Source organism: Onychomys torridus, chromosome 13 (genome assembly GCF_903995425.1).
Source record: "Onychomys torridus chromosome 13, mOncTor1.1, whole genome shotgun sequence".
NCBI lineage: Eukaryota > Metazoa > Chordata > Mammalia > Rodentia > Cricetidae > Onychomys > Onychomys torridus.
Window position 1 is genome coordinate 65,317,703 of NC_050455.1, and position 20,252 is coordinate 65,337,954.

General features: G+C 45.6%; 1 protein-coding gene across 2 annotated transcripts in view; it reads right to left on the minus strand.

The window, feature by feature from the left end:
- Positions 1-3,820: 3,820 nt before the first annotated feature.
- Positions 3,821-20,252, minus strand: part of Katnal2 (katanin catalytic subunit A1 like 2) — a 67,681-nt gene continuing 51,249 nt past the window's right edge. For both annotated transcript variants that reach the window (XM_036204942.1, XM_036204943.1), the window contains 3 exons: positions 6,274-6,436; positions 5,031-5,133; positions 3,821-4,326 (listed from right to left, as the gene is read on the minus strand). In XM_036204942.1, the coding sequence (XP_036060835.1) occupies positions 4,187-4,326; positions 5,031-5,133; positions 6,274-6,436 (406 nt within the window). In that variant the 3' untranslated portion in view covers positions 3,821-4,186. The remainder of the gene's footprint in view (positions 4,327-5,030; positions 5,134-6,273; positions 6,437-20,252) is intronic.

Here is a 20,252-nt window from a genome sequence, read left to right on the forward strand (position 1 = left end):
GTACCATACTGCTCAGGGACCTTACTCCATTTTACACAGCCCAGGATCTCAACCAGGAAATGGTGCCGCCCAGAGCACATAGTTCTTACCATCTCAACAAAATTAAGATAATCTCCCATCAGCAGCCCAGAGTGATTCTAGATTCTGTTGGGACAGCACTAGCCACCACACAGACCATCTCACAATTAAAGGGTTATGTTGTATTGCTATGAAAGACTGCATCCATATCGGTCTCACAGTTATGTTATAGGCCAGAAAATGGACTAAAGGATACTATGAGAGTAGAAAGGGGCTGGCGATAGGGCATGGTAGGAGATGATGAGTCTCATGAGCACTGAACACCCTGTGGTGGAGTGTGAGCCAATCCATTAGCCCATCACCCAGCTGCAGGTTGGGTGTAGTCCTGCCTGCCTGCCACACCACGTGTGTCAGATCCTATCCTGGTGACAAGGCACAGAACAGAGGCCACCTCACTGTGGTGGCTCCGCATAGAAAAGGGACCACCCCACGGTGACAGCTCCACAAATGTCTCCAGGTGTGATGTCAGATGCCCCCGTGGAATGATAACACTGTCACATCGCCCTTAATCCCATACTTGAAAGCTCCAGGGTCCTGTGGGGTGGGGAAGGTGGAAACACCCTGTATTTATTATGTTCAGTTAGCTTTGGACCAGTGGTTCCAGTAACATGAAATTAAAGACCTTAGGCGCCTGCAATAAAAAATTTTTAAAACTGCATTAATTTATTTGACCGAAATACTCCTCCCGGAGTGGCAGAATGAACCCCTTTTTCATATTACAGTCATTTGTGTGGAGCCATGTTTACATCATCATGTTTATTTGTCGTAAATCACAAAGACATTTTTCCACATAAATTCATGGGGGTTCTGCTGCCATTTTATGACACCAGCCATCAAGACCTACTAGCTAGAAGCACATTTCTGTCTTTAAGAGGCAGCAGTGAGACAGGAGGTCAAAAACCTTATAAACTGCATAGATCACTCACAGCATCTGCAAGTATCTGCTTCCATGTCATACACATTGGAACTGTTTCCATGACTGCTGTTCCTGAGAAATTTATATTAAGTGCTTACTAAGATGAGTATCTTCTAGTCAGGGCACTGAGGCATATTAAAAACAACAACAACAACAACAACAACAACAACAACAAGAACCCTAACAATACAAAGGACTCTGACAAATTCAAAACAATCATAGACTTCCTATATGGAATGCAAAGACTGAGTGCTTGGGAACAGGTTTCATAACTTCTGGGGCCTACACTGTTTTAAAGAAATGTCTTTAAATCAGTAGGAAAGGAAAAATGACCTCAGACCATGGAGCTTATGTCTGAGGAGGGCAAATGGAATCCAGCACACAGCTGCCAATACAGTATGAGCGATGGTGATGCAGACAACCGCTGACAATAAGGCTGGGTTACTGGAGCTAAGTGTGGTCCACCAGCTAGGTATCTAAAGGATGCCAGTGGTACAGGGGCAAGGGTGATGGACCCTAGCTGCCAGCATTTTGAGAATGATGTTCAAATGCAAGTCCCTCGCTGCCGCTTCTATGCAGATTAGATCTGGCAATGTTAGGCCTAAATTTCCATATTGACCTGGGCTTAGTCACTACTGTGTCCTTTAGAGAGTCTCTGGCCCTCACCAGTTCACCTCCCTCCCTGCCTTTGCCTTCTACTATACCTAGCACACTTGACTCATGTGGTATCAACTTCCTTGCTACCATTGTCATTGGAGTTGGGAACTCTGATTTACAATGAATAACAATAAAATACGCTACATGTTGAATTAAGTCAAATTTTATTTATTCCAACTACTAAGAAGTCAACTCCTCATACTATATAAAATGTGTGTATAATCTTTTTTAAATGCATGTGTGTGCATGTGTACATATGTTCTAGAGTCCAGAGGATCACCTCAAGTGTCACCCTCAGAAAACCATCCACCTCCTTTGAGATAGGATCTCATTGGCCTGGAGCTCACCAATTAGGCTAGCCCTGCCTGGCCAGTGAGCCAGGGTTTCTTCCTGTTCTCTGCTACCTCCCCCACACTGGAGTTTTAAACGTGCACCACTAGACCTGGCATTTTTATGTGAATGTTGGGGATCAAACTCAGGACCTCATATTTGTAAGGCAAGCCAACTGAGCTATCTTCCCAACCCTTTAACCTACTAAAAAGTTAACTATAGGCCCCTCTATAGTTCAGATGACATCTCAGAAGAGGGGACAGAAAAAAATGTAAGAGCTGGATGACAGGGAGATGGGCTGCAAAGAACTTTCTGCTAAGAATGTCATAGTTTTACAATCATGAACTCACAGCAGCTGCAGTTACCTGTACTGAGCCTATTGCCGAGCATTGGTAGCGCACGCCTTTAATCCCAGCACTCAGGAGGCAGAGGCAGGAGGATCTCTGTGAATTTGAGGCCAGCCTGGTCTACAGAGTGAGTTCCAGGACAGCCAGGGCTCTGCTACACAGAGAAACCCTGTCTTGGGGGGTGTGGAGACTGGACCTATCAATCAGTCCCAGTTTGGGGAGGGGCTTAGGGGTTTCTACCCTTCCATGGGTAACTACTGTTTATTGATGGATGCTGGGAGGAGTCATTATATTCAGTTGTATGCCCACAGATGAGTCCACCAGTTCCATACCCGTGGTCGTGCCTTGGTTAAACTCAATGAGTAATTAGACAAAAAAGGCATTTTCAAGGGGAAAGGAGGGAGATGGGATGGGAGTCGGGGGGGAGGGAAGAAAGGGTAGGGGGCGAGAGTAACCAGAATACATTATACACATGTATGAAACTGTCAAAAAAAATTAATAAATAGGGGGCTGGAGAGATGGTTCAGTGGTTAGAGCACTTGCACTCTTTTAGAGGAGCCTAGTGTGGTACACAGCACTCATGCTGGGCAGCTCACAACTGCTTGTGACTCTAACTATGGGTGACCCAGGCGAGCTGATACACTCCTCTGGCCTCCATGGCATCCTTGCACGTGTGACATACACTCACACAAAACAAATAGCTGTAGACACTCTAGAGTAAACCCCTGTATTAGCTGGTCTCCTCTCTCAAACCCACTAAAGGAAGAGAACAGAGAGTTACAAACCCACAGGATCAGCCAGTGAGAGAACGCAGATGAGGTGGTCTAACAATGGACGATGCAAAATAGATGGACGGATGCTCAGCGAACTGAGCAGCAAATACAAGACAAGGCCAAAGCTTCAACACACACACTCGTTCTTTAGGACACTCCCAGAGACTGCAGCCAGCCTTCCAGACACAGGGAGAGTGAGATGTGAGGCAGGGATGAAAAGTCAAGTGCTTGAAAGTTAGCTAACAGACTGACTGGGATCCAGAAGCCCTGAGTAGCCGGGCAAGAGAATTGAGGCTTTCCTTTATTCTCCGGGAAAACAGAAGCCAGGAGCTTGGGGACGGCAAGGATGGCGGCAAGCAGTGGTCATGACGGTCAGCTGGGGTAAGACGGCTGAAAAGAGAGGATGGAGACAAATATGGTTCTAGGGCGGTCTCCTTCCCCTGGGGCAAAAGAAGTTAGGAGAACCGGGTTACAGGAGGTGTTCAGCTGTTTAGGAGAGTATACTGCTGGGTGGGTTAGTGCAGCACTTTGACCCCAACCCTCAGGAGGCAGAGGCAGGCGGATCTCTGTGAGTTCAAGGACAGCCTGGTCTATAGAGCAAGTTCCAGGCCAGCCAGCACCACACAATGAGACCTTGTCTTGGAAGAAAGAGAGGGAGGGAGGGAGGGAGGGAGGGAGGGAGGGAGGGAGGGAGGGAAGGAGGGAGGGAGGGAGGAAAAGAGGGTGGATAGTGATGGTATCTGACAGGCTTGAGAATGTGTTACAAGAAAGAAATTAAGAACAGAGACTAAGAAAATACTTTTCTTCAAAATGAAGACCTCAGGTCAACAATAAGGAATACCACAGGAAACTTCTTCAAAATTTTATAGTCGAAGTGTGAGGAAAAACCCTCCATTGCCTGACCCAACAGCCTGACTTGCAACCAAAATCTTCACTTTGCTGACATCCATGACACTAGATCTCACATTTCCAAAATAATGCAGTTGTCCAAATCCATCCAGCACTCAAGGATAATCTCCCCCCTTCCATCCTGGTCACACTGGGAGGCTCTCGCTGCCTCTGGCCAGGTCAGGCTGAGTGCAGCTTTACACAGACTCAAACTTCTCTTGCCAGTCCAAGTATTTCTCCGTCAGATTCTTTGCTGAAGGCTTGGTGTGAGTCAGCACATCCAAAAAGTCCTCCGTAGTCACGGTATCCAACTGGATCCCAGGTAAATTGCTGCTTTCTAGACAAAAAGACAACAGTCAGGACACAGCGTTGCACCTCCTCGAGGTGACAAGTTCTTGAAAGGCCAGGTCTGGAGACAGTGCGTGACATCTCGTTCTTGGCAGCTAATGCAGCTCAAATGCACATCTGAAGAGGGCTGTAGGGGGAACTTTCTAAGGTGCAACTGAGGCTTTCAGGCCTGACCTCCCCCGCCCTGCCTCTAAAAGGGACTTAATATATTGTTATCAAAGTACTATTTATTATTTGTCTAGCACCTCAGATGGGTCCAGCCCATGTCAGCACGTGCCAGAAGAAATAAAAACCCAGCAATGGGAGTCTTGCAGCGGAGGAGGCAGCTGAGTGCATGGGAGATGATGATCTGACTGACTACAGAGCACACAAATGTAAAAACCACAGAGCCTGGAAAACAAGGTGCCAGGCTCCACCTGCTGGTCAGAGTGGGTGGGACTTTTGCACGCAAAGCAAGCACTCTGCCACCAAGCTGTGTCCCTTTTAGTATTTGTACTTTGAAACAGGGTCTTGTTAAGTTGCCCAGGCTAGCCTTGAGCTCACTATGTAACCCAAGTTGGCCTTCAATTTGATCCTGCCTTAGGTCCCAAGTGACTGGGCACAAGCATGCACCACCACATCCCTCCAAGAGTTGGGATACATATGCACAAATTTCTCTCCCAAGCCGCCATTACCGCAGGACACCAACCATACCTGACTGATGATTTTCAAGCACACTGAAGATCTTTCTCACAGGCCTCATGGCTGCCTCCCTGCAGACTAGCTTGATGTCAGAGCCTGAGTAGCCCTCTGTTTCCTGAAAGCATAGCAAAGCCAGGATCAGTCAGCAGGCAGAATGCTGGTGTCTGCTTCCTTCTTGTAGGCAGGATCCAGTGTCAGACACTGGCTTAGAATGTTGTCATCCCTGTTCACTGTGCTAGCATCCCTGGGGAAGTAATGCTGGATGGAGAAGGTGCTAACACGCCCAGCTAACTGGCCATCTGGGTGACAGATTCCTCGCACCTTCAAATACGTTGTGAGATGCCAGGTAGAGCACTGGACACCCAGTGTTGCCTGGTGGGGCCCTGATCCTAAGTGCATGATGGCTACAGTGGGTATTTTGTTCATGTGTAAATAAGGCCATTCTTGCTTTTGAGGGACTTTCAAAACCATTGGGCTTCGATGTATACCCGCAGCAGATATCCTGGGAATGATGTCTGTGATGGGTGTTCTTGACTGTCAACTTGACTACATCTGGAATTAACTAAAACCCAGGCAGCTGGTAAATCTGTGAGGGATATTTTAATTCAGATCTTTAAAGGTGGGAAGATCCACCTTCAGTCTGGGCCACACCTTCCACTGGCAGCCTTTATAAAGGACATGGAAGAAGGAAGCTTGCTCTGTCTGCTTGTCCTCACTCTCGCTATCAAGTCCATTCCCTCACTGGCATTAGCGAACTATTCAACTCTGGAGTGTACTGAAGACCAACTGAGACATCCAGCCTCGTGGACTGAACAACTGCTGAATTCTTGGGCCTTACTATGGGAGACAGCCATTGTTGAAGTGGTTGGACCACAGCCTGTAAGCCGTTCTAATATAGCCCCTTCATATGCACATGCATATACATATATATTGAATAGACATATATTCATTTTATAAGTTCTGTTTCTCCTGTGAACCCCCATTAGTACAATTCCCAATGATGATTAACAACATATATACCTTGAGCTTTTCTTTGCAAAGGATTCGTCAATTTATTCATCATAATAACCCTCTCTGGATTCTCTGATACAGGGCCAGGATTTGACTTGGGCTCTCTGAATCTGAATCCTGTACTACTCCCTGCAGCTCCCATTTTCTGCTCCACTGTAGCCCAGTCTCCCAGAGCCCATTCTTTCATGGAAAGGGGTCCATTGCCTTGCTGGGCAGCTTGGAGCCACCCTCTAAGGCTGCCCACCTGGCTCAGCACATTGTACTCCAGCTCTGTGTGCAGCTCCAGGGCATGGCTCTTGCTCACAGGGGGCAGCCAGTGGTAGATCATGGCTTGTCTGGCCTCTTGGCTGGGGAGACCAACCAGAATCCTCTTCTCCAGGCGCCGTAACATGGCATAGTCCAGCTCCCTGTATCACAAGACAAGAAATGGATAGAGCAGTAAACAGTGCTTTGGATAGGCACACAGACAGAGATCTTACATCTATTTATTTGTGTGTTTGTTTGTTTACTGCATGTGCATGTGTGCATGGCACATGTGTGGAGGTCAGGGGACAGATTTTGGAAGTTGGTTCTCTCTTCCTACCCTGTGGGTCCCAGGGATCAAACTCATGTCATCAGGCTTGGAGGCGGCTGCCTTTACTCACCAAACCATCTCACTGGCCCCAGGAACTATATCCTTAGGGTGATTTGGCTCTATAAGAAGCAATTCTGTATCTTAATTGTCACTGTGTCTATAACTGAGTAGTCAGGGCAGTTACTTCATGTTGTTTGAAGAAAGAAAAAATTTAAAGATGTGAAAAAATTGTGAAAAGGAAGAGGGAGGAAGACAGAGCACCTTCAAGACTCCTCACATGAAGGAGATACTTGAGTGACAGTGGCAGAGACAGCTCACAACTAGGTGGGGGACATCTCAGTGAGATTTCAGTATCAACTGCTGGACTTGATCTTGCCAGGGAGTCGACTGTTCTGTACCATCACCTGAACACTCCAGAGTACATTCACTTTTCTGAAACTCTTCCACCCTGGAGGGAATAACCACCTCACTCCACTGCTCTGGTGAACTCAGCACCACTACCCTCCTTCCTAGGTGCCCAGTGCCAACGTAGCCTTATGAAACACTGGTCCCTGCTTCCAGTAGGCCAGGCTTATGCAATTTCATACTAGTAGGTAGTTTCCCCAAACTTCTTAATTTGAAAAATTCAGTAGAAAAGTAGAATAAAAGAATGCAATCCATCTATATCCTGCCTTTTTGACTCAGTATCCAACAACACCTGGCCACATCTGCCTCATGTAACTTCCCAAATAGTCTTACTAAGCTTTTCTAATAAATTGCACCATTGACTCCATCTCTAAATTCCACTCTCTCAGTCTAAAATCTCTCTGCAGGATTTTCCAACCAAATACCATAGATATGTATTGTATACAGTCATATCTCCTAAACCTGTTACTCAAAGCCAGCCTCTCTGTCCCAGAGAGAAGGAATGGGGCTCATTGTAAAATCCTGCGCATCCTAAATTCACCTAGTATTTTTCTTGTGGCACTGTGTGACAGGTCCTCCTGTCACCCAGCTGCGGATGAAAGCTTGGAATATATTATATATTATATTATATATTATATTATTATATTATTATATTATTATATTATATATATATATGTTAGCATCAGTGACATGGTGAGATCATCATTACAAAGGGCACATCTTCTAATAAGTATTCAACATTGTGTGTACAAGCCTTTGACACCACATGATTTCCCCATCTTCTCTCAACTAGTAGTTGTAGAATCTGTTGGTGACCTTTATTTGAAGGAATCACTGTTCACATAAGCTTTCCTGTAGTGATTTAATATTGTTTTCGTCCCAGATGTTTTACTAGGAATCCTGTGGCATTATACATCACCACTATGTAGAGAGGAGCTTTTCCTCACCAGCGGGGGCTGCTTGGTTACCTTACCTAGCTTACTTTGCTATTAATGGTTTTGTGTGCGATCTGTGAATTGTTCATATGTTAAATATTCAAACTTCCAAAAGCCTAGAAACATTTAGTTTTCTCTACTAGAAATGAGGAAATGCTTGTGTGCTCGCCCACCTACACCACTGATAAAAAGTAACAATCGAGTGTAATCCAGTGGTCAGCGGGCTGAAGGAGGGCTGAGGGGTAGGGTTCAGCCTGAGCTACGCTGAAAGAGAGAGGGGGTGGGAACAGAGGAGGACTTTAACTTAGTAAGATGCTCTTCAAAGTTGAGAGGAGACACAGCCACCCCCACTTCCTCCTGCAACACCCTACAAGCTACAAAGGCAAATGGAACAGGAGAGCTGGTAACAACAACAGAACCCTTAAGCTGGAAAGCGCGCTTTTCAGTGAGAGGTGAGAAGCTGCTTTCTAATCAAGCAGTGAAGAAAGCCAAGAGACGGCCTGGTGTGAGCCAGACACACACACACACACACACCACCACCACCACCACCACCACCAAAAGACAGCCTGGTGTGAACCAGACACCCCCCCCCCCCCCCCACTAAGAGACAGCCTGGTGTGAATCAGACCACACACACACACACACACACACACACACACACACACACACACACACACACACGAGACCTGGGATTGGCAGCATCTCTTTCCTTTGGGGCTGAGGTGACGATCAAAAGAAAAGGGAAGATGGGTTAAGAAACAGATCACAGATTTCTTCCCTGCCTCCTATGGAGAGGGCTGCCTCCACCATACTCGGCAGGTGATAATGTGGAGGAGCATCTCTGCTTTGAGAAACACCAAGCAGGTTGAAACAGTGTGTTGTGTTGACGGCATGATGATGTAAGGCCTCACTCAACAGTAAGGCGCCAGCTTCCTACCCCTACACGACTGGCAGCCAGGTGCTTGTCTCCCAGGCAAGAGACTCTAAGAATTTTCATTTTGCAGCTTGAGCATCCAGAGAGAACAATGAGAAGACATAGCTGCTGCTGAGGGTTTTCCAACACCACAGCCCTGTCAGGCCCCACACATGCAGCCATACGGGGGGACCCTCCCCACAGGCACAGAGCTTCCTCGGGCATTTTTAGTGTGCTCATAAACAGGACCAGGTGAAAGAGAGTCTGCTTCTATGGATGGCTTCTAACACAAGACAGACCTGAAAACAAGCAGACAGGGAACGAATCTTAAGGAAAACAATTAAAAAAATCACTCTTCTCAAATATAAACATGTTGTATCTATGAAACAAGAACTGATTGCCATCTAAAAAGAATCATTCAGAGGGGAAATACAGCAAAACAAAACAGATGAAATTAAGAGCATAGGAAAGTTTAAAATGGAAAACTAGCAATTTCCTAGATCAAGAAAGACATACATTCATTAAGAAATTCAAAAGGATAAAGAAAAGGGTTTTTTCTTTATTATTGCATGCTGCTCAAATTTTAATTATTGTATAGAACTTGAACAAAATTAATGGTTTAGATAAACAAAGTTAGTAAACCTCTACTATCACACACGGTTCAGGGCTGGAGCGATGCTCAGCAGTTAAGAGCACTGGCTGCTCCTGCAGAGGGCCCGGTTGGATTTCCAGCATCCACACGGCAGCTCACAACTGCCTGGAACTCCAGCCTCAGGAGACCTGATGCCCCCTTCTGACCTTCACAGGCACCAGGCACACTCATGGTTCACAGATAAATACGCAGGCAAAACACCCATACACATAAAACAGTTTTTAAAATGGCATCAGTATCCAGGAACAATGACAGCAGTCAAACACAAGTCCCCCAAAACACTCAGGAATCCCTCAAAACCTCTGATATAGCGTGTTTACATTTAACATTACCTGTAGGAACAGCCCTCTGTCTGAATACTGACATGCACTGGTAGGCCTCAAGCGTCTTGTTCTACAACTCTCCATAGCAACTCTCTTGCTGTGCAAATTTCACAGATTTGCTTTGGGTTCCTAGCTCCATCATACTCAATGAAGGACAGAGTCTTTTTTTTTTTTTTTTTTTTTTAAGGAAAACGTTATTCTAGAAGGCCAACAGACCAATACCAGGAGTTCCAGAGAAAATAACAGGAATCTCAGGAAGATGACAACTCAAGGGAATGGTCCAGATTCCTGGTGAAAGGTTTTCTGTATCCGAAATGTTAATGAGGCCTAAGTTTAAACAGCATTTACTAACTGACTGCTTGACGCATTTTACAGATGCTTTTCACTTACTTTTCACAACACCAGAGGCTGTGCTGTCCTTGCCTGCATTTTGGAGGAAACAAAGGCTGAAGAAGGGTAAGTAGCTCACCTGAGCTACTGATGCCTCAGGGCTGACAGGATGACTAGAAAACTGAGGCTGACACCATTCTCTGCCCACTGACTCCCAAGCTGCCTCATGGTGAGATTTCGGAACACCAAGATCAAAGAAAGGATGACAGAATTTTCCAGAGAGAAACACAGCATTTCTCAAGCCACACATGGCAGTGCATACCTGGAATTCTAGAACTTGGGAAGCTGAAGGAAGAGAACCAAGTATTCAGGATTAGCCTGGGCTACACAACAAGTTCTGGGCCAGCCTAGGCAGCAGAGCAAGATCACATCTAATTAAAAACAACAGCAAAAAACTTTATCCATAGCAACATGAGATGTTAAAGGAGGCCAATGCCTTCAAGATTTTGAGGAAAAAAATAATTTCTAATTAAAAAATCTATAGTTTGATCAAGCCATGGATCGACAATACAGATAGCTTCAACGTGTGAAGCCTAACCAATAAAACTTACCAAAGCTGGGCAGGATCCAGGCACCAGAGGACCTGGCACAGAGGAGGAAATCACCAGGGTGGCATGGCTAGAGCTCAGTCCCCTCTGCATCTAAGGTGCACAGGACAAGCAATTCGGTTTGGACCTGGTATGAAGGTTCTAGAAGACATCTCTGCAAGGAGAAGAGTTTGCTAGAATGGTACATCTGAGGCTATCAAGCAAGTGTGGATTGGACAGTATCTAACTCTTGTCCCTATCTCATCCTGAGTGGCTTCTTTATAGGAAGATCAAGACATCAGAAGCAGATGGAGGGGGTGGGACAGCAATTATTCAATACAGATGTCTGTATTGATCAGCTAATGCCCTAAAGCGAGAGATTTACCTCAAAACTGCTTGTGGATACAAAATGAGTGCAAGTCTCTGACAGCCAGGCCTGATGAATGCACTCTTAATGACATCAATAATCATATAAGCATATGAGAGAGGAAACAAAGGACAAATGGAATGTACCCAGAAATCATTCTTTATGCCACTACATTTATATAAAAAATGTAACTTGTGGCCACCAGGAAAGACTCCTCCTGGCTCTTGCACTTAAGACTTTACACTAGTTATTTCTGTTCTCATGACTCTGCCCTCCTGGTTAGTCAGCACTTCTATCCCATCGGTGGTCAGATCAATCAGTAAGCATGGGATACATAAGACATATGAAACACTGCAAGGCTCTCAGACCTCTGCCTACTGTAAACCTCTGGCCACCCTGAGCGCTACCAAGGGCCACAGTGCCTTGGATCTGACAGCCCCAGTAACCACATCAGACCTTCGGGTACCCTCCTCAGGCCTTGACCATTGTCCTTGTCATACTACATCGCCCTGGGACTGAGATCATTCCCAAATTTACAGCATGAGGGAACCAAGTACAGTTGAAGTTTGTTCCCTCAACAGTTCCAGTATTTCAAGTTCGAGCTATCTTGGTATGCTAACAGAAGAGTCAATCCCACTCAACATGACGTGGATGGTCATGATAAGCCCGAGAGAGCAGGCTAAGAGGATGTGATCTTTGATAGATCACAGGGAGCCAGAGGTTCAAGCACCGTCTTCTACAGTGAGCCCCACAAGGAAGGCCGCATACTTACACATTTCCCCGATGGATCCACTCTCTGTCCTTGAGTCCACTTTCCATTCTAGTTCTGACGTGAGTGTGTGTGTGTGTGTGTGTGTGTGTGTGTGTGTGTGTGTGTTATTGGGCACACTAAAGGGAGGAAGGCATGGCGGTAACTGGAGCGCTGTTGGCATCTTTGTGTCATTTTCTTTATGGAGACTTACTACTTTGTCTGTCAAAAGGGAAGTCACTGTTAAAAATCCAGAGAAAGTACTCCGTATGCAGCAAAGGCTTTTGACTTGCTTTCATGTCTATTATAAAAGGTACTTATTACACCAGGCATGGTGGTGCACACCTGTAATTCCAACACCTGTGAGGTGAGGTAGGAGAAGCATGAGTTGGAGAGAGCCTGAGCCATATAGTGAGTTCAAAGCTAGCCTGAACCCATATAGCAAGACCACTCTTTTTGTCTGCACAGCTCACAGGGTGCTGACTGCATTCTCAGCTCATAGCTATTTATATATATGTGGAACACTGTTCTATCTAGTTCCTAAGGGCCAAGTATCATGGACAGTATGCCTTGAATTCCTGCTTCCCAAGAAATCCTACTCAGGTGGGTGGGTGAATGAACTGTGCACCCAGTTACTGGCTTTGTATAAAATGGCCTGCTTTCTTAAACTCCTTGAGTTATTTGTAAAGGGGAATGTGCTTTGTTGAAAATTAGTACATTGTAGTCATAATTAGTTCAGGCTAATAGGGAGAAGCTCCATTGACTTGGGCAATGGGAACACAGCCCTGTACTTTCATTCTTAGAGAAAATCATGGAAATTGTGACTTTGGGGACTAATCTGCCAGGCTCACGTGGTAGTGCCTCTGAAGAGGACTTGGTGGGGCTTCTCCTCTTATCTGAGAGGCCAGAGAATCTAGCAAGTGCAGTCTGTATGCTCACGTGTGAGCTACAAGTATCACTCCTAGGAGTGAAAATTACCTCACATTATCTATTGATTACTCCCACCTCAAATACAATACTGAGGAAAACTGACGGCCCTGACCATAGCCAAAGGATGAACTAGATCGGAAATCTTATCTTAAATCCTCTTTAAAAGCTCAAGTTTATAAAAAGTACTTTTTGAATGTACAGTGGAGCCCTCCTGGAGGCAGAAGCAAAATTCTCAAATGTCAAAAATAAAGAGGCTCAAAATCAAGACTGGATAAAGTTGAAGTTATGGGGGACTTGGGCTATTTGCCTCTTGGTTGCAAAAGGGTTAGGTTTAAAAGGCTTCAGGTGGGGCAACCCAGAAGGCCTGGATTCCTCAGAGGTAGAGCCAAGGCTTGCAACATAAAGCAAAGACCTATATGGCTGAAGGGCACATGTGCATTTATAATAGCATAGGTTAGGATATTTCACCATTAGCAATGGAAGCCATCAGGGACACGAGTCTCTGCCTTGCACTTTGGGGAGAGAACATCTTCATGGATAGTTCAAAACTATTGGCCTCATTGTCATAGTCTCAGATATCTTAAGCTGAGAAGAAAAATTAAGTCCAAGTGGTGGTTCAAAACCCCAAACAGTCAACTCTTCTCTAGAGGGTCCCAATGCATGACTCCCACAGATAGCATCTATGTCATTAGTAAAATTACAAAACAACCATTAACAAATAAGCATTAATAAAATCACATGTAACGACCACCATGAATGAAAGTCAGAAGAAGGAAAAACTAACAACAGAAATACATTCCTTTGACTGGAGAATAAAATAATGTTTAAAACGTATAAAGAAGGAAATAGGTGGCTCAGAAATATGAGCAAGAGACTTGCCCTTGTCACCTGTGGCTTTCATACCATAAATAACCAAAAGGAGACTGAAAGGCAGGAGAAGGAGACAGACTGGCTGGGGACCTCACACTTAACCACTGCCATGGCAACCAGCATCCTGGGCTTTCCTGCCTCCCATCTGTCCTGATGGTTCACTGGAGAAGACTATAACTCAAAACTGCACGGACAAAGCACCAAGAAGAGTTTGCTCTCCCCAGCCACAGGACGAGAAAAGGGAGATTTTAAGACAGAAACCTTTTCCATATTATCTGCACTAACCTAGCCAAGCACTGCTGGAGGTACCCCTCCCAACGAGAGGCTGGAGGGGGGCAGGGAGGGGGGGTCCTCAAAAAGAAAAGTTAAAAATGACGGGACACTGACATAATGGAATTGTTTATAGAATTATGCAAGTCTGCATAAGTGACCACAGCACATCGAGCCAGGAATACACAGCAGGCCACAGCACAACACAATTCCACCCAAGGGATGATTCCATTCTGTTGCTCCATGTACTCCACGTGGATGGTTCCAGCACATGGTATCTCTGCAGTGTTAGGCCACAAGATCTTGCTTTCATTTCTGTTTGTTTGTTTGCTGTGTTGGATGAAACCCAAGGCCTCACTCACACGTGCTAGGCGAGCACTCCCCTTTCCCAGGTAGGCCCTGCTTTTTGCACAGTGCTTATTGACCTGTGGTAGACCACATTAGGAAAATGTAGACTGGTCAAAGCCAAGGCTGTTGTGAAAAGACCTGGGGTTATGTTTACTGACCTTTTCCATCACAAACACGCATATCTGTAGGAACGCCACAGCAGGAAGGGGCGTCCTGGTGGGAAGAAGTCTGTTCACACAAGTGGTAGAAAGGCAGCGAGCCTAACAACTACCCTAGGAGCACTTTAAATATTATAGAAAATGGAAGTACAGTGACAAGGAGATGGCCATTGAGCCACTCCCAGTGTCCCCAAGCCACCCAGGACAGTGTCATTTGCAGAGCAGGAGTCCCTTGTGCCTTTTTCTGAGGATTAGAAGAAAGCTGTCTTCTAGTTTTTTAACCTGCTCTGTTGGACCAGTATCTGCTTTCCTAGAGGGTTCCTGGAATTTCTAGACATTTGGCAAGCAGCCAGGAAGACAGGAGTGTCCGCATGTCACTCACAGCCCCCACACGTTATTTGTGCAAGCTACCATAGAGTTAAATAGACATCTCTAGATGGAATGTGCCTTAACGGCACTGTTCAGCACCTCATTCCCTCTGGACTACTAGGCCTGAGCTTGTGAATATGCAGCAATCAAGCAGGTCAAATTAGCCCTAATTATGCTAGCTAAATTTCTTAACATCACTATTACATTAAGTGGTAATATTAAATGTGCAACATTTTTTATTGCTCACTTACACATCAGATGACACATAGAAGTGGTTCCTTGTTCTTCCTTCTGGCCCTCTCCCATGCTACAGACCCGCCAAGGCAGGTGAGCAAAAGCTGTACGCCACCTCACTGCTGAGACAGCGGTAAAGGGTTGCCCAGTGCCTGAGTGATGAGGAATGCCTGGACTGTAAGGCATTTGATATTTCAGGACTGAGTCCTCACATGGTGTTTTGAATTAGTTGTTTCTCCAGGCTAGACCCCTTGGATCAAATAAATCTCCTTTCTCAAGTAAGATCCTGAAGCCAAGGAAAATCTTATTCATGAGGAATATTCCTTCTTCCTAGAATCTTTCCTTATGAAAAGGAATATCAGTATGTCATGAGGGAGTTAAAATACAAAGCCCTTTCATCTAGTAATTCTACCTCTAGATATCTTTCATAACAACCAGAACTGTGCCCAAGGGTGTTGTTTTGTGCATGTGTGCACACTGGTTTATGTATGCACACTCATGGGGGGGCATGTATGTGTGGAGGCAAGAGGACAATCATGGGGTGTCATTCTTCAGGTGCCGCCCCCCCCCCCATTTTGAGAGAGTCTCTCACTGGCCTGAAGCTTATTAAATAGTCTTGGTTGACTGGCCATCGAGCCCCAGGGATCCACCTGTCTCCACCCCCCCATCCTCCACCCCATCCCCCGTGCTGGTATTACCAAGCTTCACTGACTGAGCTTTCTCCCTAGTCCCTCCAGTTCACAAAGGTGTAGTGGGTAGCCATTGAGGCTTCGGTAATGGTCACGCCCACAAGGCGGGGCTGAGGGAGGATGTTGAAGACCCAGGATCAAGAGGAGAGGCTTCTCTTGGTTCCAGGACCCTGGACCCTGGACGCTGGAGGTAGACCGAGCAGAGTTCTCCAGAGAACGCCACAGCCGCCAGACTGCACCATACCTTTGCCAGACCCTACAACCTATCCCTTCATTTGTAAGCTACCCCACAAAATAAACCTCCCTTTTAACTACATGGAGTGGCCTTAATAATTTCACCAATACAAAGGCTTCTATGCAAGGAAGCTCATTTCAGTATTACTTATTCATAAAGAAAGTTTGGGAACTTCATACGCATTCAACAGAAAGGAATGATGTAATGAAGGTGTAGTCACATGTGGGAATTCTGGGCAGCCATTACCGAATCCAATGTTCCAGCATTATTTAACGACATTGGAAATGCTCTCACTACAATGTTAAGTAACGAAAGCAGCACACTAGTGGGACTGCAGGATGGCACAGCCTCCGCGGAGGGGAATTTGGCTGGCTCCACCCTAATTCCACGCACTTTACTCTGCGACCCGGTGGTTCCCCTCCCAGGAACCTATCCCAAAGCTGCACTGGTGAAACACACCCGTGCCCACTCCTTACTGCATTGCTATCTGTAACGGCAAGAGTAGCAGCCGCCCTGTTGCCATCACCAGATGACAGATTAGGTACGTTTTCAGAGATTCACAACTGAGTACTATATAACTAGAAAGGGAGTAAGGAAGAATTTATGGCCTTATTTGGAAAGATCTCCAGGATATTCTGATATTTTGTTAAGAAAAAAAGCCAAAACATACAACAATTTATATGGTGTGCGGCCTTTTGTGTAAGAGATAAATAAATACAGGATGTGTGAAGCTACGACCTATAATATGGAGTGCTAGTTACAGTAAAATGGTCTAAACAGCTAGAAGCTGTAGATTTTAAAATAAAAAGCTCGAACTGTAAACATGTTTACTAAAACATGCAAATCAGCAACCGCTGTTTATTCTCATCATTAGGCCCTGTACTGTGTATGCTACACTTTGACACAGTTAACACTTGAGTACACTTATTGACACCAGCATCAACAGACATGTGAGCAAAGTGCTCCCACTGTGTGGTGTGGAACCTCTGTGGCTCCGTTATTACCTCATGGGACCACTGTCTATGCAGCCCATCATTGCCTGAGACACCATTATGTGGTGCATGGTTTCAGGACATTCATAGGATTATGTAACTGTTACCACAAGCAGTTTAGAACAAACCCCTCACGTGGCTGAGACTAACTTCATAACCACTATGCAGCCAACAATGACCTTGAACTCTTGACCCTCCTACCTCTACCTCCCAAGTGCTAGGATTATCTGCCTGTGCTACCAGGACAGGCATTTGCTGAATTTCTTGATTGCATCCAGGCTGCATTGAGTGAGTGGCTTACATCATCCAGGTTTGCCTCCCTGCCTGACGGTAAATCTCGACAGTCCACTTAATGGGGCTAAGAGACAAGCCTCTGCGCAGATCTGGGAAGGCATCTGTCAGAAGGATTAGTTGGGAAAAGACCCTGTTCAGGACTAAATGGCACAAATATAAAAAGGTCTGAGAGAACGCAGAGTGGCTTGCTGCTTGCCTGGCTAGCGTCTTGCTAGTGAGTACATGGAGGCGGTGTAGCTAATGCTGCTGAGCCGTCCCTAACTGACGTCAGAATCTAGCTTGTTTGGCCTTCCAGAGAGGCCCGAGAACCAGTGGTTCCCCAGCTCTTTCAGGCCTTCAACACAGACTAGGGCTGCTGAGACATCCATCCCCTTCAGGAACTGAGCAGCTGCCAGGCTCTCAGCTATTCCAGTGTGCAGCCAGGGTTAGACTAGCAAACCACCATCAGTTGGAACCATTCTAGTAAACACCTCCCTTTGGCTGGTTGGTTGGTTGGTTGGTTGGTTGGTTGGTTGGTTGTTTTAAGACAAGATCTCATCATGGAGCCCTGACTGTCCTGGAACTCATATGGAGAGCAGGCTGGCTGGAGCTCACAGAGATCTGCCAGCGTCTGTTTCAGGAGGGATAACGGGTGTGTTCAACCAGGCCCAGTACAAATTCTGTTTTATAATAAACATACATGTTAGTGGTTCTCTTCCTCTGGAGAACTCTAATACACCCTATAATCACAGATACACATTTTTCAAACCACGCACATACAAGGACCTGGCTTTAATCTCTTCTGCACACTACAAATAGTAATGATGATAAAATAATAATGATAATAATAATAGTAATACAATGAAAACATATAGCACAATTAAATGGCTTGACCACTTAAAAGCACTGGCCATGAGCCATGCAGAATGTGCTTGAGAAAGTTTTTTTCAAACTCACAGAACTCATCAAGGGCAGTACTGCATTTCTGTAATCATAACAGCCAGGAGGCAGAGGTAGGAAGACCGAGGAAACCAAGGTCAGCCTGGGCAAGATCCTGACAAAACAAAACAAAAGCCAGGAAAAAAAAATCACTCACAAAACGCAATGGTATTGTACCAAAAGTTGTAAAGCATATTTCTGTTTGGAGAAGTAGGGGGGGGGCACTCACTGCTAGTGGTGACACTTGTTTTTCTACATTTGGGGGTAACCAAGCAGCCCCACTGGGTGAGGGAAGGCCCTCTTATAGTGATTCTAGCTGTCAATCAGAAGTCATGACAAAACCCTAACCTCTAGCAATGGGTTACATTGTGGTAAGTACAAAGGCAACAGAAGATAGAAGGTTGGGGAAAGAGGGTAGGAAGGACTGCAGCTGAGGAAGAGCAAGAGCGCATCAGGGTTGCTCCAAAGCGATGCCTTCCTTCCCGAGCAGAACATGAAGGTTTTACCCAGGGAACTCATGCACATTTACATAGGAAGACACGTTTTGGGGCAGGCACATTTCTGAGCATACTTGGAAAGGTGCACATTTCTGAGCATGTTCAGTTTAAGGTTATAGGTCACAAGGTCACTCTTCAGAGAGTTTTATTAAAATATAAAGAATGGCTATTTTTTATGTGTAAGAGTATTTTGCCCACATGCATGTTTATGAACTACATGCATGCCTGGTATGGGAGAAGGTCAGAAGAGGACATCGGATCCCCCAGGACTGGAAGACAGATGGTTGTGAGCCATCACATGGGTGCTGGGGATGGAACCTGGGTCCTTTGCAAGAGCAAAAAGTGCTCTTAACTACTGAGTCAACCCTGATCAGGAGATGCTAACCTCAGAGAGATGTACAGCAGAGAAACCAGACCAGTAGACCTGATCCCAAAGATTAAGTTTGGCAAAAGTGAGAAAACAAGGCACTGCCCCCTCAGGATGTGATGCGGTGTGATGCTCCCAATACTGAGGTAAAGTCTGAAGAAAATCTGTTGAACTGAGCCAGCCTCATTTTCAGCCTCGAGTACTCAGAGCAGGAAGAAGACACTGCCAAGACCACAGCTGACCCTGGTCGATCAACACCACACAGCGCTGCAGGACTACTGAATTCACAGTGAGGGGAGAAAAATGTTCAAGTCTCTCAAGGTACAGACCTGCCACACTCGTGTTAGGAGCTTTACAGCTTCACACCCACCCTAGTGAACACCCATGGCCACACGGCAGCAGAATAAAGACACAAAAATCAAAAGCAATTTGGTCCATTTCAAAGTAACAGTCCTTGGAAAGTAGGGGACAAGGACACAAAACAACAGAAAAAAATTAATAACTGACTGACCAACATCCAGTTGCTGGGTTGCTGTGTCTTGTTGTGGCAGTTGCAGAGGGTGCAACCCAGAGCCTTGAAGCATTTATATGTGGAACTGGTCTGTTTAGAATTCTGGCCTATTATCACTCTTGATTTCTCAGAAGGTTAAATGGCAACTCTCCCAGTTTGGCTGAATGCAATTTTAACATGGGAGACCCCATCATGACTTTAGCCGTTGCAACCCCATGGAGAAGCTTAGCATCAATCAATGGCTTCCAATGAGGTTCATTTAAACATTTAAATAGTAATTCTCTATTGGATTCCACTTTTAACATTGTGTATAACTAGATCTTCAAAATGTTAAATGCTGATCATCTGAGCATAACACAACAAGTATTAGAAGTGTGTAAGGAGGTGGGGCCAGGTTTAGATTACAAATGTATCTAAAGGAACAGATTACAAACTAATTGCCTAAAATTGGTCTCCAGTCTCTTGTTTGGGACCTGGATGGCTAGCATGATCAAAGGAGCTTTCTGTTTGTCCCTAAATGTGGGAAAGGAGATGGGGTGGTGAGAGAGCCCCCTCCCTGCTCGCTGCTGTATAGGGGGGGTGGGGTGAGAGAGCCCCTCCCTGCTCACTGCTATATGGGGAGGGGGAGGAGAGAGAGCCTCTCCCTGCTCGCTGCTTTGAACACTGCCTGATTTCATGGCCTTGACCACACTCTAAGAATGTTTCCT